At 37.3% G+C, this 23,107-nt stretch overlaps 1 protein-coding gene across 4 annotated transcripts in view; it reads left to right on the top strand.

Annotated features, from left to right (window-relative positions):
- The window catches only part of MYO16 (myosin XVI), a 505,283-nt gene that overhangs the window by 84,860 nt on the left and 397,316 nt on the right, over window positions 1-23,107 (top strand). For 3 of the 4 annotated variants that reach the window (XM_084879970.1, XM_084879971.1, XM_084879969.1), the window contains exon 1: window positions 12,198-12,452. The exons of the other annotated variant lie outside the window; for it this stretch is intronic. In XM_084879970.1, coding sequence (XP_084736096.1) covers window positions 12,425-12,452 — 28 coding nt within the window. In that variant the 5' untranslated portion in view covers window positions 12,198-12,424. Of the gene's footprint in view, window positions 1-12,197; window positions 12,453-23,107 lie in introns of those variants that run through there. 4 annotated transcript variants of the gene reach the window in all.

The following is a 23,107-nucleotide window of genomic DNA, read 5'->3' as shown; positions in this document are numbered from 1 at the left end:
ATTGGTTGATGTCTAGATGGATGAGTGGGTTTTGGAACTGTTCAGCAGGATGGTGCACTTTGGAAACATGCAATCCATGTGTGAACATTTCTACTTGTCCAGCATTATCTGTGAACTTGTCTTTGGAAAGAAACCATATCTGGTTCTTATTATGAGCAAAGCCCTTGAACCCCTTATCATAGTCTTGTATCATAGTTACATGTTAATTTCCTTTCCCAAAGGACTGACTCATTGACCTAACGTAGATTGCTGTGATAATTATAGCCTTCAGTGCCAGGAAGATAATTACCTATGTTTCTAAGGAGCCTGTCTTCTTGACATATCTAAGAATATTTTCTTTGTTTATCTAAAAGAAATTTTCCACATCTGACTTACTCTCTGTGAAGAAAACAAATCCTTTCTCATGTGCTGATACTCTGCAATGTTCTAACGCCCCACAACGTTCTAGGATCTTTGATGGTCCCCAGATTCCTAGACAGGTGGTGTTGGCGGGGAAAGAAAGCAACCTCCATGTCTTCACTGTTCCTTGTGGAACTTTTTTGGGACTGAACATGTTCATGTGTTGTCCAGTTCTAGTCAGTAATGCGGTGGTATCACACATCGTTCCCCTCTTCTGTCCTTCAGAGCATCCAACTCCTGGCTGTTCCGATGGGCATTTCACCACTGTCTTCTCTCCTGTGCCTTTTAGTTCCATGAGCTGTGGAGCTCTTCGTCATCTCAATCTCAGAATGTTGACAATGGCCCATTTTTGAAATGGGCAGTGTAAACATCATTAAGCTTCCCTTGATTTCCTCAACTAGTCAGGATCTCTTTCCCACGGCACTTGGTAATTCTAAGGACTTGGTAATTATGACTTTCAGTTTTGCAGATTTCTGGAAATTCTGATGTCAGTTTTCATCATTGGTTTGGAAGATTCACATGAACATTTTACTCATGTAAGGCAGCCTAAGGCAGTGTTTAAATATGACCTTGTATTTACTGGGATACATTAGATGCGTATTATCAAATATTTGCAGTTCCTGTGTGATTGGCCGCTGAGCTACCCTTCTCCCACTTCCTCCCCCACTGCACCACATGGCTGTTTTTTCAGTTCATCTATTAATAATTTGCCACTATCCTTCTTGCATCATGGACCTGAGCAGTCCAGGTCTCACACTCCGCTCAGGGATTCCAGCCTTAGCTAACACCTATTCACTGTGCACATCTCATCTTAAGTCCATTCTCATCCAAACCTGGCCCAAACCCCCTCTCCCACAAATAAATAATACTTTTTCTGCTTTTTAAAAAATGTCCTGATATCTTATTCCTGACTTGTATAGTATTTTCCACATATTTAATCTACATACATACTTATCTGTCTATAACCTGAATAAATCTTGAACCCATTGCCCACTCCATGAGGGGAATGTCATTTTAAAAATTATTCTCCCATACCCCAAATCAACGTGAGATATCTATTCAGTGTAAGGAATTGTTTATCTTTATTAATTGAAAGACATTGAAAGACATCCAATTTAGGACCCTGAGCACGCTCCTTACAACCCGTTGTCCTTCTGCCTTATTCTTCCTGATTTTCCCAGAAATCAGGATCAGTACATTCCACTTGCCAGATGGCACAGACCTCACTGGGAGCTGGCTCCTGAGCTGTATCTGATCTCTCAAATCTTGACCATCTGGACGGAACTCTGCTTTTCAGGCTCTTGTTTATTTGTTTCTTTTTTGCTTTGCCCCCTGGAATTTCCCTTAGCAAAGTGCTGTGGAGCCAACCACTCTCTTACTTGTCCTTGTTCAGGTGCTTGGCACCTAGAAGGCCTGGCTGTTTGCTGATTCTACAGCATAAAGAGCAGGGGCAGCGGGCACTTCCCTGGGGAGAAGGTGCTAAAAGTGGGTGCAACGACAGAGTGCTCAGAGCAAGGAAAGATGGTGGGGAACCCTCTAGGACCATTGAAGGGCTGGGTCCTTAATGCCTGTTGTGGTGTTTGATTACCGGCCCCACTAGGATGAGGGCAGTGGCCACCTCTGTTTGGTTCACTGGCTCATCTCCTAGTATGGTATGTGGCCCACAGTATAGGTGCTCAATGGTATCAGTTAATGAATGAATGAAGGAGCAATACCCAGGAGACATTAAGCTGTTGAGTCAGTGCAATACTAAGCTGAAAACACTAGAGGGAGATCAGAGGAGGACTTGGACCAAATGCTATAACACAAGTTAAGATTCAGCTGTGTTTGCTAGGATGGAAATCATACTCCTTCCCTCTTGTCTGAAAAAAAAAAAAAAAAAAAAAAAAGATGTAAAATCTGAACTGAGTCTGGTACAAATGCTGTCTCTGTTTTTAATACAGGGCATGATGGCCCATACCATCTGCAGAAAAAAAAAAAGAGAAGTAAAAATGCTGGTATTGTGAGAAGATAAATCTTCATTTGAGTGGAAGTCTCATGAAATTGCACTCTATTATGAAACAGATGGGGCTAGAATTAATACACTAATAGCAATCAGAAATGATCATTGATGGGCATGTGAAAGAATGCTAGGCTGAAAAAGATTGTGCTTGAAAGGAAATTGTATAGCAAGCCACGACATTGTGTATAGTCAGTGAATTTACTATATTTTCACAAATAATCACGAATGCAATTCATAAAATACACAAAAGTAGGAAAGGACTTAGTACAAGCAGAATTGAGTTCACCTCAAGCGCTGGGACAGACTGCTATGCCTAAAACAGGCATCCTGAGATTCCTTTCAGTTTGACCATGAATAATGACTTCTCTAGCATTTTTTCTTCACCTGTAAAATGGAGGTAATACTAGTAGTATACGATTCACAGGGGATTTGGTGAGGATCAGAGGGGCAAATGCACAGGAAAGTCTTAACACAGAGACTGGCACCTGTGTAGCAAGAATTTAGAGTGCTTACTAACTCTTAGATGGTATTAGATTGAGGCCTTTATATTAATGTACCACATTTACTAACATTTACTGGCTTCGGCCATTTCTTCTCTTTAGCTTTCCTTGTACTGCTTATGTTGTGCTAGAATTCTTTTTTTTGGACTGCTTCTCAAAATGTTTGAGACCTGGAGTGCTTTGTGTGGAAGAGTACTTTTCTGTCATTTTTGTACTGCTGCTGCGTGCTGGTGCATCTGGTGGATAGATAAGGCCCCGGCAGCAGTTTATGAGAGTTTGCAGAGCAGTCGTGCTCTAAGGAAGATTTCAAATATGAATGGGAAGATGCTGATGGAAGTGCTGTATGTTGAAATTATATTAGCATTTACGTTTCAACTGCATTCACACTGCAGTTCATAGTAAATCCCCTTCTTTTACTTTATTTGCTTCCCTCTTGGCTTCTGTACTGTTGGATCTGGCAGAGGCTTTGATAAGCAAATGGCTGAGTGCAGCTACCTCACAGGGAACAGGTGACCTTGAGGCAGAGGAAGGAGAGAAGCTGGGAGGACAGAGTAGATAGAATTGGAAAATTAGTTGTTTTTTTTTTTGTTTTTTTTTTTTTTTTAAAAGGAGTGTTCACTTTTTTCTTCCACCTTCAATGCATTGTTTTGCTTTCCTCCAGATAAATAAAGGACTGCTGGAAGTTCATTTTCAGACGCTTCAATAAGAAATTAAGTTAGCTTTTTTAATAATAAAATGATCCAGTAAACCTCAGTGGCCTCAAAGCCATAATGTTTAGAATGATGAATTCATACATCATCTTTAAAAATTAAAGATATCCATTAAGTATCACTTATGTCATTTTGAAAATGATGCCATATCTTCTGTTTAAATTTGCAAAATGTATCATTTCAGTGATCTGAAGTTCTATTTAATTTAGGTATTCATAAGTAAGAGTAAGTCAGCATAAAATATAAAGAGACATTGGTATAATAACATCTTATAGCTTTCAAGTTTCAAAGACCTGTGTGGTGGACCTGGTCTATTGTTTTCACTTGCCTTAACCTACAGTAAAGAGACAAAAAAGGACCTTAAATGAGCACCTATTCAATGAATCAAATTAATCATTTAAACAATTCTAAATTGGAAGTCACACTGAAACAAATGAGAAAGGAATTAATTTGGAACTACTAGAAAAAATGACATGTAGCCAGTATTGGATTCAGTTCAATTTAAAATCAGAACAACTTTTATGTTTTACCATCTGCCTCTCCAAGAACTTTGTCAAATTTGAATACTACAGTCCTTAGAGATTCCTATATGAGGAAAGCTCTTGTAAAGGCCATTTAAAGAACATAAGACCAGAATAAAACATGTTGGTGCTTGTCCAGGAATTGAGTTAGTGCTTAGTGATTATTGAAAAGATAAATTGCATCCGTGATTTAGGGACTCAATATTCCATTTGACCTTCTGCCCTCTGCAAAACCACATGAAAGTCCTGCAATCTTTTATCCTGTATAACAGATGAGCAAATGGAGGCTCAGGGAAGGCAAGCAACGGGATCATCTATACATTGCTCAGAGTGGAATTGAAACCCACAATTCTCTAAACTGCTGGTTTTAGGGCATAACACTTATGAAACAAAACAGGCAAGAGGTATGAAACAGAAATTGTCTGCTAACTGTTCATGTTCTAGTTATATATTAAGGTGAACTATCTAGCAGGCAGGTGACATGCTCACAAACATATGCTTTACTTTTTATACAAACACATATGTGTGTGCACCTCTATAGAGATTTTTTAAAATATATTTTATTGATATTTTACAGAGAGGAGGAAGGGAGAGAGATAAAGAGCTAGAAACGTCGGTGAGAGAGAAACATCGACCAGCTGCCTCTTGCACACCTCCTACCAGGGATGTGCCCACAACCAATGTACATGCCCTTGACCGGAATCGAACCTTGGACCTTTCAGTCCGCAGACCGACGCTCTACCACTGAGCGAAACCGGTTTCGGCGAGATTTTAATCAATTGTAAGCTTTAGTTTATGGATAATATATGAATGTTATAATGTTTCAATGGCCTATTTTGTTGATTCTTCTGAAGCTCCCCCCAGACTGTAACTTATTTATCATGTGGTCCCATGTCTTGCACATTGCCTATTCAATGAGTGAGTGAACGCCAAAGAAGGAATCCTCAAATAGGAAAGAAAACATGAATAAGGTGCTGGTTCCAGAAAAATAAGTATCACTTTAAGCAAGGTTGTACTGAAACTGATTATTATGGTAAAACATAAGATTCTTCATGAGGTGGCATATTTGGGTGGTAGATACCAATGAGCCAGGAGGCAGCCAATCAATGATGCTCTCTCATTGCCAATGTTTCTTTCTCTCTCTTCCCATCTTAAATCAATAAAAATACATTAAAATCTATTACAATTGCTATAGCTTAGCAATTTATTTCATTTATCTAAAATTCCATTCCACTCCATCCTCCTTAAATCCCTATACAAAATATATTTGTCTTCCCTCCATGAAGCTCTACTTCCTATCTGTAAATATTTTGTTAACACTACCCTTCTATTTACATTTATGGGTGACTAATCTGCACTTTACAAGCTCAGTAGTGATGGATAATCTAGGCGTGAGAGTAAAACTTCATTGTATTAGCATCCTATTAGCATTTTGAGAGGAAGCCCACAAAGGACATAAATAAACCATAATGGAATGCAAGAGGCATCTAAGCAATAAATCAGTGCAGCTCACCTAAGCAAAAAACAAAGGGGTGGGGGACACCGGAAGGGAGGCAGCTTATCCACCTTTGATTCTTGAGTGCTTTTTCCCCCCACCTTCTTCCCTTCACCTCTTTTTTCCTATAGGTCTTTTTTATGTGCATCTTCCTTTTCTCTCTCTTCTCCCTCCATATGTATGTAATATGTAGGGTGGAGTTATTCAGACAAAGGTGTTTGGGGGGTAAGAAAGGCAGGGAAGGATGTGCCAGACAGAGGTATGTGCTAAAGGTTGAGGGTCCTTGGCATACTCAAGAGTCAAAACATAAAAAAGAAAAAAGAAAAAGGCATGACCGCTGAGCAGGAGGTGATGTGCCAGTGATTAAGGGGATGGTGCACACTGTGGCCTGAGAGTTCTGGTGAGTCACGTGCTTTCCTGGCTGGGAAATCTTGGACACCTTGCTTAGTCTTTGTGTCCAAGTTTCTTCCTTTGTTAAAAAAGAATGCTATCCACTTTATAGGTCTGTCACAAGGAATAAGTGACTTGATACCACTAAAGTGATTAGAATTATGCTTGTCACAAAAGTACTTTTTTATTGTTTGCTATATAAAAATCAAGCCTTAGGAAAAAATTGAAGTCACTTCCTAGAACTGTTCACTTATAAGTTTATTTGCAGTTCTTAATTTTTTTCCAAATAATGTGAATATTTATTCTGGAAGTGCTAAGGGAATAATTGCACATATATGTATTTTTGACTACCTGTAATTTGGGACTGTTCTGATACTGAGATTGAAGCCACACTGAAGAAGAGAGGAATAAGTGCTGACAAATACTAGGCAGGATTAGTTCAAGTGACTTCTGGTATCCCCAATTCATTCTTCTGGCACCAATCCCATCTGGAACTTTTGGAACGTGGGCTTCTAGAAAAGATATACTTTCTAGGCTTGATGACATGAGATACATGAAAGAAATAGCGCATCAGAGGACACTGGGAAAAGGGCTGAAGAGAGGAGCTTGTAAGGAAGGAAACAGAAGTGGAGAGAGGGGTTTTCAGATAGGCTTTGGAGGAACCTATATTTTAGTTGGCAAAGGACATATTCTCTGCTTTCCTTATTTATCAGAGCCCTTCCTCTCGTCCTGGATTCCCAGGCAGCTTCCCAATTACAATATCATTCTTACTGTTTCCTGTTCAGTCACATTGTGCAATCAGAGAGATATTCATAAGTTTCAAATCACCATCCTCCCTGGCATTAGAATATCTCATCAGACAGAGAGAGAGAGAGAGAGAGAGAGAGAGAGAGAGAGAGAGAGAGAGAGAGAGAGAGAGTATAATGAAATATAAACAAATGAGTCTGGGGTGGGAATTCTCTAATTCTCTCCAGAGCTATATCACTATCTCTAAGATGAGAAGAGTTTGTAGGTTAAATGGGTTCCAAATGAATATAAAATAATACATAGAAATTGAATAAATAACTAGTATATTTGAAGTTAAGTGCATGGATTGTTAAGCTATAGATAAGGATATGATTCAACTCAAAGGGCATATTTTAAAGGACCATATCAGTTAGGAAAGGAAAGGATAAAGGAGAGGCTCCAAATGTTACTACCTCAAAATTCTTTTCATTCTTTTTAGGAAAATAAAGATTATCTTTTAGGTCATCAACGTACTTCAGATACTGTCTTCTAGGTGGCAGCTGGGTATAGATCTGCACAAGAATTTGGCCTTTATTTCTCAACTCTCTCTTTTAGTTAGGCCATCACTGATCTCTATAGTAATTTTCATTATTTGATTATACCACTACTTGTATAAAGCTGTTAACTACCTCAAATGGATTTAAGGACAAGGCAGACCATACTTAATTTATGGTTTGCATACATATATCATATTGCACACATGCACACAAACCAAGGTACAGTCATACACACATAAACCAATACTGTTCATTTTTTATTTATAGTAAAAATATGCAAACTCTTGTTCAAGGTCCAACTTGAGGTAAAACAATATCTGCAAGTGGGCACGTCATCCTAGAGAATTCTAACACATATGCTGGAGATGTTTCAAGGTGTTAGCTTTCAATTAAATAAATTTACAAATTTCCTTTCCTAGATACTTAATTTCATTGATACTTAGAATTCAAACCATTAGGGAGAAGAAAATCATAAAGGGAATGTGGGTAACCAGATGACAATTAGAGCATTCCATATTGTGTGTGTGTGTGTGTGTGTGTGTGTGTGTGTTTGTAGATATGTACATGTAGTATCCATGACATATTATGCTGTACTGCATTATAAAAAGAGCAATTTCCCATCTTCTTTGGAGCAAATTTAAAGTTATATTCTTTTAAAACTTTACATTACTGTTTGATGAAAATCTGAGTAAAAATTCTGATGAGTAATTACTAGCCCTTATAGTATTGTATATATGTACATTTAGCCTGGTTAGCATCCTCACTGCTCTGCTGACACAGAGGTCAGTCCCTTTTTTATTTTTATTTTTATTATTATTATTATTTTTTTTAGCAATGCTGATCTATATTATAGTTTTCTTCTCTGTTCACCCCACAATTGCCTACAACTAAGCTAAGTGACTACTTGTTTTGGTAGGAGACTTGTGAGGCTGTTTGAAGGTGAGAGTCCTGAATCTGATAGCCAGTGGTTTAATGCACAAGCTGAACTGGAGTTCAACCCCAACAGTTGGCAGACATGGTCCTGAAAGGCAGGGACCTGATCAGTCAGGCAAGGCAGGCTTGATCCTGGTCCTGAGGCTTCTGAGGGATGGCCAGTGAGACTGACTTTCTAAGAAGAATTGAGTTTATTTATTCCTTTTTCTTCTTGACAACTCAAATCTTTCTTTCTCTCAGCCTTCAGAAAAAGACCCCTTACACCTTATAGGGCCTTAAATGATTAAACCAGATTATTGCTCCAAGGAGAAGGTCTTGACTCCATCCACCCAAAAGCAGTCAGTATCTGTGACAGGTGACACGATGGATTTAATTCCCACCCATTTTGTGTGGGTCACCTGTGTGTGATTGCTTCCTCAAAGTCTAATATTCAAAGTCTAATATTCATAAACCCTAACCCATTCCCAGAGCAGAGGCAATGAGGCTTGTGTCATAGAGCTTGGTTTTGTTTTATGAACAATTTGTGCATGTGATTTACAGCCTCCTTTGGAATTTTTATATATGTAACCTGTGTATTGACACTCCACCTAAACCAGAGGTATTTGTAAACTTGAGTTTTAATTCCATCATTTAATAAAGTGTAAAATTGCAGAACTATTGGGTTTAGGAATTATTTATGAAAAACTGACATAAATAATAGATTTCTCCAATAGGGGTCAAAATGGAGTAGTATCTCATCTGTGAGATTTCATTAGAAAACCTATTTTGAAGCTATACATTACAAATATCCCAATTTAAAATATATTTAATAATAAACAAGCATGTAATTCTTAAATGCTTGTCTGTCACTAGATCCATTTTAGTTTCATATTTTTTTTGACTGGGAAATAATTTAGCTTTATTTGAAGAAATCTGGTATTTCATGATGCTAACCTTTAAAAGAAAAAAAAATCATGTTTTTATCAGAAATACTGTGAATAGTGAGCAGCTGTTTGGTTTATAAAAGAGAAAAAAGAATTTCCTTATTATTACAAATTACTTTTGAAATATTCTGTGTGACATTTAATGAGACACATTTTTCATTGTAATAATCTTAAAAGGTAGTAAAATACTTAAACCTTATTAGTGTGTGAGTTTTGTAGAAGTTAAAAAGAACAAACAAAAACCTTTACCAAACCAGGGTGGCTCAGTTGGTTGAGCATTGTCCTGTGCACCAAAAATTGCTGGTTTGATTCCTAGTCAGGGCACATACCTAGATTGCAGGTTCCAACCCTAATCGGAGTATGTATGGAATGCAACCAATAGTTCTCTCTCTCTCTCTCTCCCTCCCTCCCTCCCTCCCTCCCTCCCTCCCTCCCTCTTGCTAACTATGTCCTGGGATGAGGATACAAACAAACAAAACCCAAAACAAACAAATGAAACCAACCCCCTTTTCCAAACACACTATTTCATTTTCTACTTGATCATGTTCTGTAAAATACTTAAATTACTCACAACATATATAATGCAATCTGGGTTTTTCATTGTTACCATCATTACTGTCTCTGATTTTATATTGAGCATGTCATATTTAAAGACCCTTGAATTATCGGTGTTATGTTCTAACACTGAGATCAGTTTTGTAGAGATGAGTTTTCTATGTGGTTAAACATAGTTTTGCTAATGTTTTCAGCATGAATACATGGTTTTTAGAGCAAAAAGATTAGAGAATTTATTAATCTGAGGAATTATATGTATATACAATTTTGTACCGTATAGAAGCCGATTCTAAGTACTTTCATAAACCTAAGAATACATTTTTTTAGAGAGCTTCTTTTAGCTTCTATCAGTTGTTTCAGAGGTCTTTGTTTCTCATCTTATAATTTCTAGCACATTTCACTGTGCTGGCGTGGCTGATTATATATATTTTACCAGACTGTAAGCAGGTTGAGGGCAGGAATGAAAGCATCCTTCTCAATGTATGTCAAGTAGCAAAAACAATGACTTGTTAACTATTTACAGAATAAATGAGTAAGTTAATAATAAACGCATTTGGTAATGAGCCCCTGGAATTTGGGGAGTGGTTACTAATCCCAGGGGACTTTGGTCAAAGTTCTCACAGGTGCAGGGTTTAACTCTTGAATAACATTTTTTAGAATGGAAATCAATCATATTTTCAATAACTTTTTTTTTTTGGTTAAGCAGACACCATGCTTCCCTGTGTCTTTTAATTTCAAAGAGTATATGGTTTCATAGAACTCAGTTGTCTTAAAGATGTTTATTGAGTACATAACAGTAATTTGCAAAAAACAGAAATTCATACATTTAAGAAAGGTGTGTAGACAACATACCTATGTGTTAAGAGGAGAGATATCTAGATGGATAGAACCTTCTTTAAAGAGACACGGGACAACATCCACATAAACTCATAATTACTGTATGCATATATGAAGGACTTGTGTTAAGGTAAAAGGAGAGAATCTTGTTTTCTGGATGACAAACATAAATAGTTGTATCTTACAGTTTATTAAATAACATTTTAAAGCATGCAAAAATCTTAATAGAATGTACATGCTTATATATAAAGCCTATGGTTTTGATATACTTTTATACCTGGGAAGCATTTAAAATAGTTACTCTCAATAATTAATTGTGGAAAGAATGAATAAATGAGGAATATCCATTTCTGATGAAGCCTTAAAATCTTTATTTTATTTCTTGGCAAAACAAGGTAAAGTGTTCATTGCAGTCATTCAATATGTAGCTAAATATTTTTTCCTTATTAATGTTAATGGCAACTTTTATTGAATACCAAAAATATAAGTTAGAATTTTTAGATGCATCTTTCAAATGTCTAGGATAAAGGTTAGGAATTGTACTTCCCATGTGCAGTTGAGGAAACTGAGACTAAGAGGTTAAATAGCTTTCTGAGTTGGTACATGGTTAAGTGGTAGAATCTGGATTTGACTCAAGCCATTCCAATCCAAATCTTGAACTTGTATGCATCATACTACCAACACAAATTCCTTAGTGGTAATTTAAGTCATGACCCTTTGTTGCTTAGATTGAAATTGATAATCTTCGTGTTCAATAAGGACGCTATTCTTAGTTTTTCTGAGTAAGGTAATCCAAAACCTAGGCTTCTTCCATAGTACAATGTGCATGCTTACCATGCAGTTCATGTCTGCCTTTGCAATGTCCTCAAAAATCTGAAACACAAATATTAGACTCTATCAACTCATTTTCAGAGATATTCAAAACCTATCAATTTGTGGGGGGGCAATGAATTTGCATTTGTAAGTAACTTAAATGTGACCCTTTTCTTTGGCTAGCATGGTTATTGCATTATGAGATGCTATTTATTTTTATTGCAATAACCCTTGAAGACCATATATTTATTTCTAATTGCAATTTGTTCAAACTTACATGGTTGTGCAGTGACATTCATTGCAGTCTGCAGAGGTAGCGGAATCCTAAATTTGTAAAGCTATGCAAACTAACAGCTTTTTGTGGATAATTTCAGTTTTACATTCTGCATAGAAAACAAAAAAAGATGTGTTGTGAAATACCGTGTGATTGCTTCATTATTAGAGGCAGATCAAAGGACCCCTGATCCTAAGAGGTGATTATTTTGAGATCCTGATATCCATCTCCTATTCATACACAGCAACTGGTGGCAACTAAAAATAATTGGCTCTGCCAGCAGCTAAGAATCTGGTCACATTTGGCTCCTGGACAACGTGCACAAATGAGATTTAGGATCCTTCCTTAGTTGCTTCCCTCCAGCCCACTCATCATCTAGTTTGCTGCCATTTGAAAGCTATTGAAAAGCCATTAACAGGCAGGAACGGGAGAGCCGCACTGCAGCACACCTCCGTGCTGGCAGAATGTGGCTGCATGTGAGCACCAATTAGAATGGACTATTCCCGGGATTGTGGCACTAGGAGCCCTGTCAATCAAGGACACTACAATAGCACGTGCAGCACTGGTGACTCCAGACCCACGGAGAGGCATTATCCTAACTCAGGCTGCGGAATGAGAATGAGTTTGAAGATTTTGCGTGATCATGGACCACAGCTCCTGTTCAATAATGCATCCTGAGGTAAACTGTTACCTGAGTCAGGGCTCTAAATAATGCATCTCCTGGGATCAACAGTTGTAGCAGAAGAGAATGCTGGAACCCATAGCAAGATTTTTCTCTGAGATGGAACGATGTCTCACTATCATTTTATCAAGGGCTGTAAGTAAGCTTGATATTTTGCTCATGTGGTTGTTTTCTTGAAATATTGTTTTATGCAGGTGCTAAAATTAAGGCAGGTCTTCTAGTATGCCACATCTGGGTGAATGACATAGAACAGTGACTTTGAAAGATGTTTTACATGCTAAATGCGTTTCCTCTTAATTTCAGGTTCTGAAATAATTCCAGTGTGAGCCAAATGCTGACAGTATAAAAATATGTAAAACTTTAGCTTTTTAAAGAAAAAGATACATACATTACTTTTTTTTTTTTAAAAAGCAACCCATAAAAAGGAATCTTATAAGAATATTTCTGGAGATCAGCATATATTAATAAAGTGTTTGCATTAAAACTTAGTTTATTCATATATGGTGAGGACATTCAGTTGTCATTTTACTCTTAAGTTTTACTGCTTAATGCCTAAAGCCAGTGCTCAACTTGTAAGCTTGATTGTCAGGATTATCCTTGACTATAAAGTTTTGTCCTTGCACCATTCACCTTGCAGTGCTCAGGGACTCGAGTGACATCTGTACTGTACCAAATGCTCTACACGGATGCCAGGAGGGTTTGTACCTGGCTTTTCTGGTGGGTCCATCAAGGCTTTTTTCAGTGTCTGAATTTTACAGGATTTTCTGAGCTAGATAAAATCAGCATGTAAGCCTTCTCTGGATGGTAATAATGAAGGGGGAGACGTATTATAGCAGGAATGGCTTGATAGATACACATTTTCTCCAGTAGCACTTCTGAAAACTTCTGTACATTTATGTCATCTTCTTAAAGTTACACATGATGTTTATATAAAATGATTTCCTCTTAGGATGAGGGTTTTGTTGGCAAAGGACATCACAGTGTTACATGTAAGTAACATCATTAAGGGAACACATGTATTGAAATGATCTTGAGTTTTACCCTAAAGGATTCTGAAAAATAATGATAACTGAGAAGGATAAAATATTTGCTTTCCACTTGTCATTTGTGGGGGATGTGTGTAGCTATTAAAACTCTGATTAATAAAAATAAAAATGGCTTACCCTTCAGCACAATCCAGAGAGGCATGTTTTTGTGTTGCAGGAAAATCTGAACTAAAAAAGAATTCACTGGTCAGCTCCTAAGTTTGAAAATTAGCTCTTTAATTAATAAAAATTAGTCCCATGCAGCATATGTAGGAATTATGAGAATAGTCTGTTTTAACCCCTGAAATACTGGCCTTATTATCTTGCTGAAATATATATCTATAAGACCGTGCTCCTGGCTGGTTTTGCACTGCTCCTCTTGTGTTACTGCACCAGCAGAATGTCATTATTTCTCCTCTCTGTGCCTCTGCAGCGGAAATCCCGAAACCTCTGCATCATTTCTGTAGGCGCCTGGGCTCCCATCAGGCAGAACACATCTGGTGGGAGGCAGCCATGGAACATGGGCAAAAGCACAAGGGGACACAGTGACATGAACTTGGGAGAGTCAGGGTACATTTGGCCGTCAAATATAGCAGGAAGCTGCTTCTTTCTGCCTTATATTATTTTTGTTTCAGCTCTATTATTGGAGTTCAGAATTTCAGAAAAGTAAAGGAAGGGATGATGTCTGGTCAATGGCAGCATTTGAGATAATTCTTGCCATCCAGATGAAATCTAAAATGAGTGAATAGCGAGATGTTCCAGATACGTGGGGAAAATGCTCCTCATGGATTTATCAAAGTAACTATCAACTACTTGCTGAAGACCTATGTTCCAAGCTCTGGGGTTGGCAATATGCATAAAATGAAAAAAAAGCCCCATGAATATTGTTGAATGCTAACTTCTCTGGCAGAATGGTACAGCGTGCTAAAGAAGTTCAGAAATCATGTCTCATTGTGTGCCACTCGTTAAGGGATATTTTATATCTTGAGCTGGAAACTGAAGGATGAATAGAATATAGAAGGAAAATTGAGGGCATTTATAGAATCAGAGGGATATTTTGTTAAGCATCGTAATCCACAATTTAATCGTTAAATTCCTGATGCATAAGATATTCCCATAATGCATTTCCTTGCCCCTTATAGGCACTGTTCTACTGGCAAGGTTAATGGCCCACATTCTTCACATCTAGTCCTTACATGTGCTTTCTTTCTTCCATATTCTGACCTTGGCTTATCACTGCACCATTTCCATTTCTAAGCTGGGCAGCAATGCAGGGAGGAAGTAGTCAGACTCCAGAGCAGGAGCAAAAGGTGAAAATGTGCAACAATGGAATCCTAGTAAGGGAGCCTAAAGCAGAAGATTGGGAGACCAATAAAGATTGTTTGCAATAACGTTTAGTCATCTAGGGAAGTAGTAATTATTTACTATTAAAGTATGCATATGCTGGAAGATCTGAACCCAAATTCCAACCTTAGTTAACTCTGGCTTATGAAATATATAACTCAGTTATATTAATTATAATTAATTATATGCAAATAGAAACATACATATTCATATATTAATTATGGGTGAATATTTAATATAATTATATATATAATAATTATAATCATGGAATTATCAGTTACTTTTATAAACTGTCCTATTTTTTTCAAAATTGTCTACAATGGGCATGTTTTATTTTTACTCTCAGAAAAAGACAACTTTTAAGAGTGTGTAAAAGGGAATTCTCAGAAAGAAATGGCTTAGATTTGTATCACCACCCACATTCCTTTCTGACTCCTTGGAAACTGGCCTATTTCTGCGTGTTTCATATATCTTGTATAGACATGTTAAAAACTGGACTAGAACAATTTATCGCAGAAGTAAGATGCAGCAGGAAAGTTCAGGAACACTGCTACAAAAAGTGCTGATGTCTCATGTAACCCTCTGGCCAAGAAGTATCTTCAGATGAATCTATAGTGAGATTCTATCTCTGTATTGTACCTGCGGAGAGTGACCTGTGGATTTGGCCAGGTGCCTCAGCCGAGATGCAAGCATGAGAAATGGAAATTGAGGGCTCACAAAGTTTTAGTGGCATGTGGAAACATGGAATTATATTTCTTCTTTACTCTTTTTTTTTAAAATTTTATTTCTTTTTCTTTTTTATTGTTTAAAGTTTTACAAGTAGTTGTACATATGTTTTCTTTTTTCTCCCAGTTGACCTCCCCTCAGCCTCCCCTACCCACCCCACCCCTGCACATGCCCTCACCTCCCTCCCAGTGTCTTGCATCCATTGCTTATGCTTATATGCATGCATACAAGTCCTTCGGTTGATTTCTTACCTCCCTCCATTCCCTAACCCTTCCCAGCCTTCCTGCTGTCATTTGACAGCCTGTTCGATGCTTCTCTGTCTCTGTATCTATTTTTGTCCACCAGTTTATAATGTTCTTTATTATCCATAAATGAGTGAAATCATGTGGTATTTTTCTTTCACTGACTGGCTTATTTCGCTTAGCGTAATGCTGTCCAGTTCCATCCGTGCTGTTGAAAATGGTAAGAATTCCTTCTCTTTTACAGCAGTGTCCTATTCCATTGTGTAGATGTACCACAGTTTTCTAATCCACTCATCTGCTGATGGGCATTTAGGCTGTTTCCAAATCTTAGCTACTGTAAATGGTGCTGCTATGAACATAGGGGTGCATATATCCTTTCTGATTGGTGTTTTTGGTTTCTTGGGATATACTCCTAGAAGTGGTATTACTGGGTCAGATGGCAGTTCTATTTTTAATTTTTTGAGAAAACTCCATACTGTTTTCCACAGTGGCTATTTCACGTCTGCATTTCCACCAGCAGTGCAAAAGGGTTCCTTTTTCTCTGCATCCTCACCAGCTCTTCTTGTCTGTTGATTTGTTGATGATAGCCTTTCTGACAGGTGTGAGGTGGTACCTCATTGTCGTTTTGATTTGCATATTTTGGATGATTAGTGACTTTGAGCATGTTTTCATACCTCTCTTGGCTTTCTGAATGTCCTCTTTGAAAAAGTGTCTATTTGGGTCCTTTGCCCATTTTTTTTGACTGGATTGTTTATCTTCCTTTTGTTCCCTGTAAATGTTGGACATTAAACCCTTATCGGTGTTAACATTGTCAAACATGGTCTCCTGTGCAGTGGGCTCTCTTGTTGTTTTGTTGATGGTTTCTTTTGCGGTGCAGAAGCTTTGTGTTTTAATGTAGTCCCATTTGTTTATTTTCTGCTTTATTCTTAACAAACTGGAGCAGAAACTTGAGGACTTCTCTATTAAATTACCTTATGTGTGTTGGGAATCTGTGTTGCCACAACTATGCCTGCCTATATCACTCCTTCTTTAATTTTTCTCTAATTATTTGAGGTTGGGGCAGCCCAGTTTACAATAGGAAAATGTTGAAGTTATTTTAAATGATATATTCTCGAACTGTTAATTCATTCATAGCTAACTAAGGATGAATTATACCAGAAAGACTGCTATTTTTCATATTAAACAAATTTTACAATACCAATGTCACCTTTTTTTCCTCATCATTCATGCTCATAAATGCTACTCCCACTAAAATGCCTTCATTGATCTTTCCCAGATTGTACATGCTGTTCATTTGTTTAAAAACTCCACTACAGCAAGTCTGCAGGCTCCATAAAAACACCAACACATGGTCTCACAATTGCTTCACTCTCCCTTAGCCCCACTCTTTACCCAAACCAGATCCCTAGGCAACCAATAGACCCATTCACTCCATTGTCCTCATCTCCCTCTGTTGTGCTTTAGAGACAGATTCCTAAGTCAGGTTGAACCCAACTTTCCAACTTATTTGTCCTTATACCAAAGTAGAAGGATGATCATTGAAGGATTTCAGAACAAAAACTAATTTCACTTTTATATTGTTTGCCTAGAAGGCGTGATTGTTCATGAATAGAGATCCCTTAAATCTCCTACCCTGGGAAAATAGAATTCATCTGATAATAAGTCCTGTATCTTCCCTTTATTAAATATACAAAGCTGCCTACATATGAGCTCCTGAGACCATTTCCATTGTGTAACCATGAATTGTTCCTCTTTTTTTTTTTTTTAAGTTTCTTTGATTAAGGTACCACATATTTGTCCTCATCCCTCCATTCCCATTCCACACCCCTCTCCACGTATGTTTCCCTCCCCCCCCACCCATTGTCCCTGACCACTGGTTAGGCTCATATGTATGCACACAAGCCCTTTGATGATCTACACTCCCTCTGAGGCCCGACAGTCTGATCCATGCCTCCTTGTCTCTGGGTCTGTTCTTGTTCACCAATCTATGTTATTCATCATTTTCCCTAGATGAGTGAGATCATGTCCTACTAGAAATATACTTATAAGTACCAAAATGAGTCAAGCAATAATGGTTATGCTGAAAGGCAAGTGAATCAGTCTATGGTGAGTTCTTTCTGGGCCAACAGCTCTTTTGAGACCCAATTTCATTGTCAAACAGTTCCTTATGTGTACATGTCAGCAATGATATTTTAGTTCTGGATGGTGGACAAATGGTGGTAATGCAGGTCTGACCCTCTCCGGTTTCGGTGTTCCTCTTTGTATCCAAAGCCAAGGTGTTCTTGACTCTACCTCCTGTTTCCTCATTCCTTCACTTCTCAATTTTTATCCTGCACCACTAATCTCTATGCACCATTTCCATCAGCATCAATGCATGGTCTAATATGCCCATCTTCACACAGTCTCTGTTGACTTCAAATTTCTTTCTGGCCACCATGCATTTCCTTGTGTTGATGATCTCAACTTGGAACAATTGCCTGTAAGTACACATGATTTCTGACCCTCATTTCCTTTTTCATTCTTCCAAATGTTGCCCCATTCAACATTGCAACGAATCCACTTAAGGTAAAACCACCTTTAGGTGGCAAAATCCTATGGACATTAGTCCTTCCTCATGTTAATTTCTCACTTGACTGCTCCTTTCTCTTTTAGGAATTTTCTCTCTATTTTGCTGGCAACTTTTTCTCTGCCTCGTTGTCAGCTTCCTGTCCTTCTTAGAGCATGGCTCTGCAACCGCAAAATTCCTGGTTGACTTCATTCATTCTGTGGCTTTGAATGCTACCTGTATTTTCCCTAATATGTACCTTTAACTCTGATATCTCCCTCCTTCTTATAACAACATGGACAGCTTTTCTGACCAATAAAGATACATCAAATTATTCTTGTTTTGATAGTTAGGCAATATTTCAGAGCTTTATTAAGCAATTTATAAACTCATCTCTTTTTTGATAGGCATTAAAACATTATATTTGGCATTTATTACTAGAGTATTGACCCACAAAAGCGGTATTGCTGAATCAGATGGCATGTGTAGTTTTAACTATGTAGTAACTGCCAATTTTTTTCCAAGAAGCTATAGCACTTGAGATTCCCACCACCATCAGAGAATATTCATCCATCCCTGTATCTGCCAGCCTGGGATGCTATCTCCAAATGCTGTCAACTTCATGGTTGAAATGTAGTTCCTCACAAGGCTCTGATTTTATTGTACTAACTAGAGATACGATGCATGAAATTTGTACAAGAGTAGGCCTTCCTTCTCCTGGCTGCTGGCATCGGATTCCCTCTGGCACTCAGGACCTGGGCTTCCCTCAGGCCTCAGCTTCATTAGAAAGGATGGAAGGATGTCTGGTCTAATTAGCATATTATGCTTTTATTATTATAGATACTTAAGTGTTTCCCTCACTTTTGTTATTACTATTTCTTTATGTCTATCCTCATTTTTATAGTGAATTGTTTATCCTTTTAAAAAACAATTTTATGTATCCTTTTATATTAAGAAACATTAATATTTTTCTGGATTTGTGCTGAAGATAGCATTTATGTTTTTTCTTTTGTCTTCGTTCTGGGTATTTTTGGCACCCAATTTTCTCACATAGAAATGAAGTTTCTTTTTTCTTTATGGATTTTAGTTTTGTTATTGCTTTGAGCTGGCTATTATTCCTAAATGATTAGTCTTCAACATCTTATTCTAAACTTTCATTTTTATATTTACAATTCTAATCCTTGAAAAATTAAGGTACAATATGAGATGAGAGCACATTTTCCCTCCCTTTTATTGCTATATGAACCAATCATATCCACCCCAAATTTTTTAACATTTTAAATTTCGATGTGTACTTGCATCTATTTCTGATTTCTGCTAATTACACTGATCTGTTTGTCTAGTTTATGGCCATACTGTTTTGGTGACTATTGCTGTATAATAACTTTAATCCCTTCTGATTATTATTTTTCCTAGATATTCTCAAATATTTATGTTTCCATAGAAAACTAAAATGAACTAGTCTTAAAAGAAAATTCTAATTAGGACTTAAAAAACTTATCCAGCAATTTAAATTTAGCAATATATTAGAATAAGATCTGTAGATCAAGAGTATCTATAATTCTATTAAATAAATTGGTTTTAATACATAGTACAAGTGCCCCAAACTGATACTTATCTTTACAACATTATTGATAATTATAGGAATATTTTATGTATTTATAAGAAGTATAAGAATATTTTAATAAAATGATTTTATTGAATATTATTAAAATAAAGAAGAAAATAAGTAAAGCTCAAATACTAGTGATAAATCTAGGACTCTTAAACCTAATACAATAAAAGAAAAAGATACAAATCATTAATGTGCTAATGAGCTATATAGGCTACTCTCTTTCTATCTATTACATTTTGTCTATTCTTCTGCCCTTCACAGTTGTGAAGAAACAGAATTAAAGGATATATATAAAATGATAAAATTCTTGTAATATATGTATATGATTCAACATTTGAATGTTATTCATATAGTTCACTTTTTAAACCAACTCTCGTGAATGGCATGCCTACTTTTGTCCTGATGATCCTGCCAATGATAGATCTTTGTGTATTGCTACAGTGTTGACATTGCATTATTAAAGGTTTGTCATTATATCTGAGGGATCCAAACCGGTGTTCTTACCCAACATCTGTTATTCTAATGTGATACCTTCTCTTTCTGTAGGTTGTTTGGTGAATGAAAAGAGGCTCTTTATGCTTTCAATGATTGGCTTACACTTAGTGTCACTTTAGGAACATAAACATGCCATGGTAACTTAGATCAGCTAGATAGATTTACTTGATTTCATTTTCCTTTTGTGTCATTAATTCATATCTTTATTTATTAATCTAAGAAATATTATTGAGCTCCTATTCTTTTCAAAGCACTAATCTAAGGGCTAAGGATTAGAGGATAATCAAGCAAGCTAACACCCCTCCCATTTTTATTTTTTAAATATATTTTTATTGATTTTCAGAGATAGGAAGGGAGAGAGAAATAGAAGCATCAGTGATAAGAATCATCAATCAATTGCCTCCAGCATGCCCCCTACTGGGGATTGAGCCTGCAACCCATGCAGGTGCCCTGACTGGGAATCAAAGTGTGACCTCCTGGTTCATGGGTCAGTGCTTAACCACTGAACCACACCAGTTGGACACCACTCCGATTTTTAAAAATATGCTTTTATTAATTTTAGAGAGAGGGATACCGTCAAGCCCAAACAGACCACTATATCATATCAGCCCTGCAAATGTGGAATGTCCAAACTGAGTCTATGCTCTTTCTTCCTAAACATGAATGTCCAGATTCTGAAGGACCTACAGGCCATGTCACCATGTGTAGAATTTTCCTGAGAGTAATTAGAATTCATTAAAATCTTTCAGCTGTAAGAATGGACAACAAAGCCCTGGTTGGGTAGCTCATTTGATTAGAGTGTCCTGCCAGATAAGCCAAGGTTGTGGGTTCAATCCCCCAGGAAGGGCACATAGAAAAAGCAACCACTGGATGCACAAATAAGTGGAGCAACAAACAACAGATTGATGTTTTTCTCCCCTTCTCCAAAAAAATGAGAAAAAAAACCCCACTAAAATAAAGAATGGACAGAAAAGAGTTGCATTAATTAGTAAGATCAAGTATGGAGAACAAGTGCAGGGGAGCAGCAGTGAAGTGCAAGAGGCCAGCTGAGTGTCTCATGTGACAATCCACACCTGAGTGGAAGGAAGTGCATACTGGTGAGTTACCTGAGAGTGGATAAAAATGGACCAATATGAAAGAGACATGAGTACCAGGAACCTTAGGCTTTAGGCCAAATTTAGGAGTTGTGAAGGATGAAAGAAAGGATTATTAAAGACTGGCAGATTTTTGCTTGAGCAACTATGTGAATGCCATTACCATTAAGCTTCAGATGTGACCCAGAGGAGGAAGGGCAGGCTTGGCTAAACTGAGTTCCGTGGTGTCCAAGGAGAGCTGTCCCAGTAGGTAGTTGTATAAACAGGTGTAAAGCTCAGGTGAGAGATGTTTATTTAACATAGAAATGAAGACAATGGCACATTGGTTTTATTTAAGCCACTAGAGGCCAGTGCATGGAATTCATGCATGGGTAGGGTCCCTAGCTGCTGCCGGCTGGGATCTCCCTTCTCCTGGCTGTCTTCCACCACCACCGCTGGGGCCTCCCTTCCTGCTGTAGGCCAGCTGGCCCCACCCCCTGGTCAAACTCCTGGTGGAGGGGACAATTTGCATATTAAGCTTTTATTATATAAGATGGTACAGGAAGAAGTAGCTGGCAAAAAAGAGACTAATCAGATCAGAAACTTATGAAAAATAAAGGAAGAGGAGTTCACGGAGGAATTCAGGGGTCTTTAGTTAAGAACATTAGCATAACAGTATCAAGAGGCAGGGTCTGCTAAACAGCTGGCATAATGTGACATGAGTTGGGTACATGTTCCAGAGGATCCACTGGAACAATGGACAAAGAATCTTTTATTGATGTGGACACCAAGCTGAGTCAATGGATAGGTGAGAGTGGAATTCAAACTATAGGGCCTGGAGCCCATAATTGTGAGTACAGAGCATTCACAAGCTTTGACTTCTAAAAGGTAAAGGAAGGCAGCTATGCTCACCCCAATACATTTAGTAAAATCGTGACTGTGGCAGCAAATAAAGGTAGTGGTGAATAAGATGAAAGAAAAATAAAAGGAAAAAGAGATAAAGATCAAGTGGAGGACAGAGATGTTTTCCTAAAAAAAAAGGTTTAAGAGTATAAATACTTACATAGTTTTTAATTTACTTCCTTACCTTTGAAAACTCAATCCTATTTATTTCTTCACACTCACATCATTCAAAGCTATGTATTGGAACTGTTTTCTTTTAATCTTTGACATTTCCCCAATTTTTTTAGAAATTAAAATGACAACAACAATGCTAATGATGACAGTGCATTTTTAGAAAACCTTAACATAAAAGAAACATTGTTTTGTTTTTTTTAACAATTTTCCTAAGTAAACTCATGCTAGAATAGTACCTATAAAATTGTGTTTTAAGAATGATTGTTATATGAAAAGACCCTTTTGTACCAGGCTTTGAAAACTTCTGTTCCAAACCACAGTTGAATTATGTTTTCCTTTCTAAGGAGAATGCATCATAGAGCTGCAAAGTCCATTAAAATGTCTCATAAACTGTTGGGTTTTAAATTGAGTTATAGTACAGAAAACTATATGGAAGTCACTGTGGGCAGTTCACTAAATATATCAACTCCACAGATAGTTATGGTCTAAAAACTAATTGGAAGTTCCTCTATATTGTAAAGCAAGATGATGGTACACAAAATGGAAATGGATGACACTGAATGAATTATTGGTACATTCTAAGCACTGCCCCAGTTTTGCTTGGTTCAGCTTGGCTCATAGGAAGTGGTTGAAGTGGATGAGGAAAGG

The sequence above is a fragment of the Pipistrellus hanaki genome, assembly GCF_964339955.1.
Source record: "Pipistrellus hanaki genome assembly, chromosome: 3".
NCBI classification, from domain to species: domain Eukaryota; kingdom Metazoa; phylum Chordata; class Mammalia; order Chiroptera; family Vespertilionidae; genus Pipistrellus; species Pipistrellus hanaki.
This window is presented reverse-complemented; position numbering and strand designations above follow the sequence as displayed.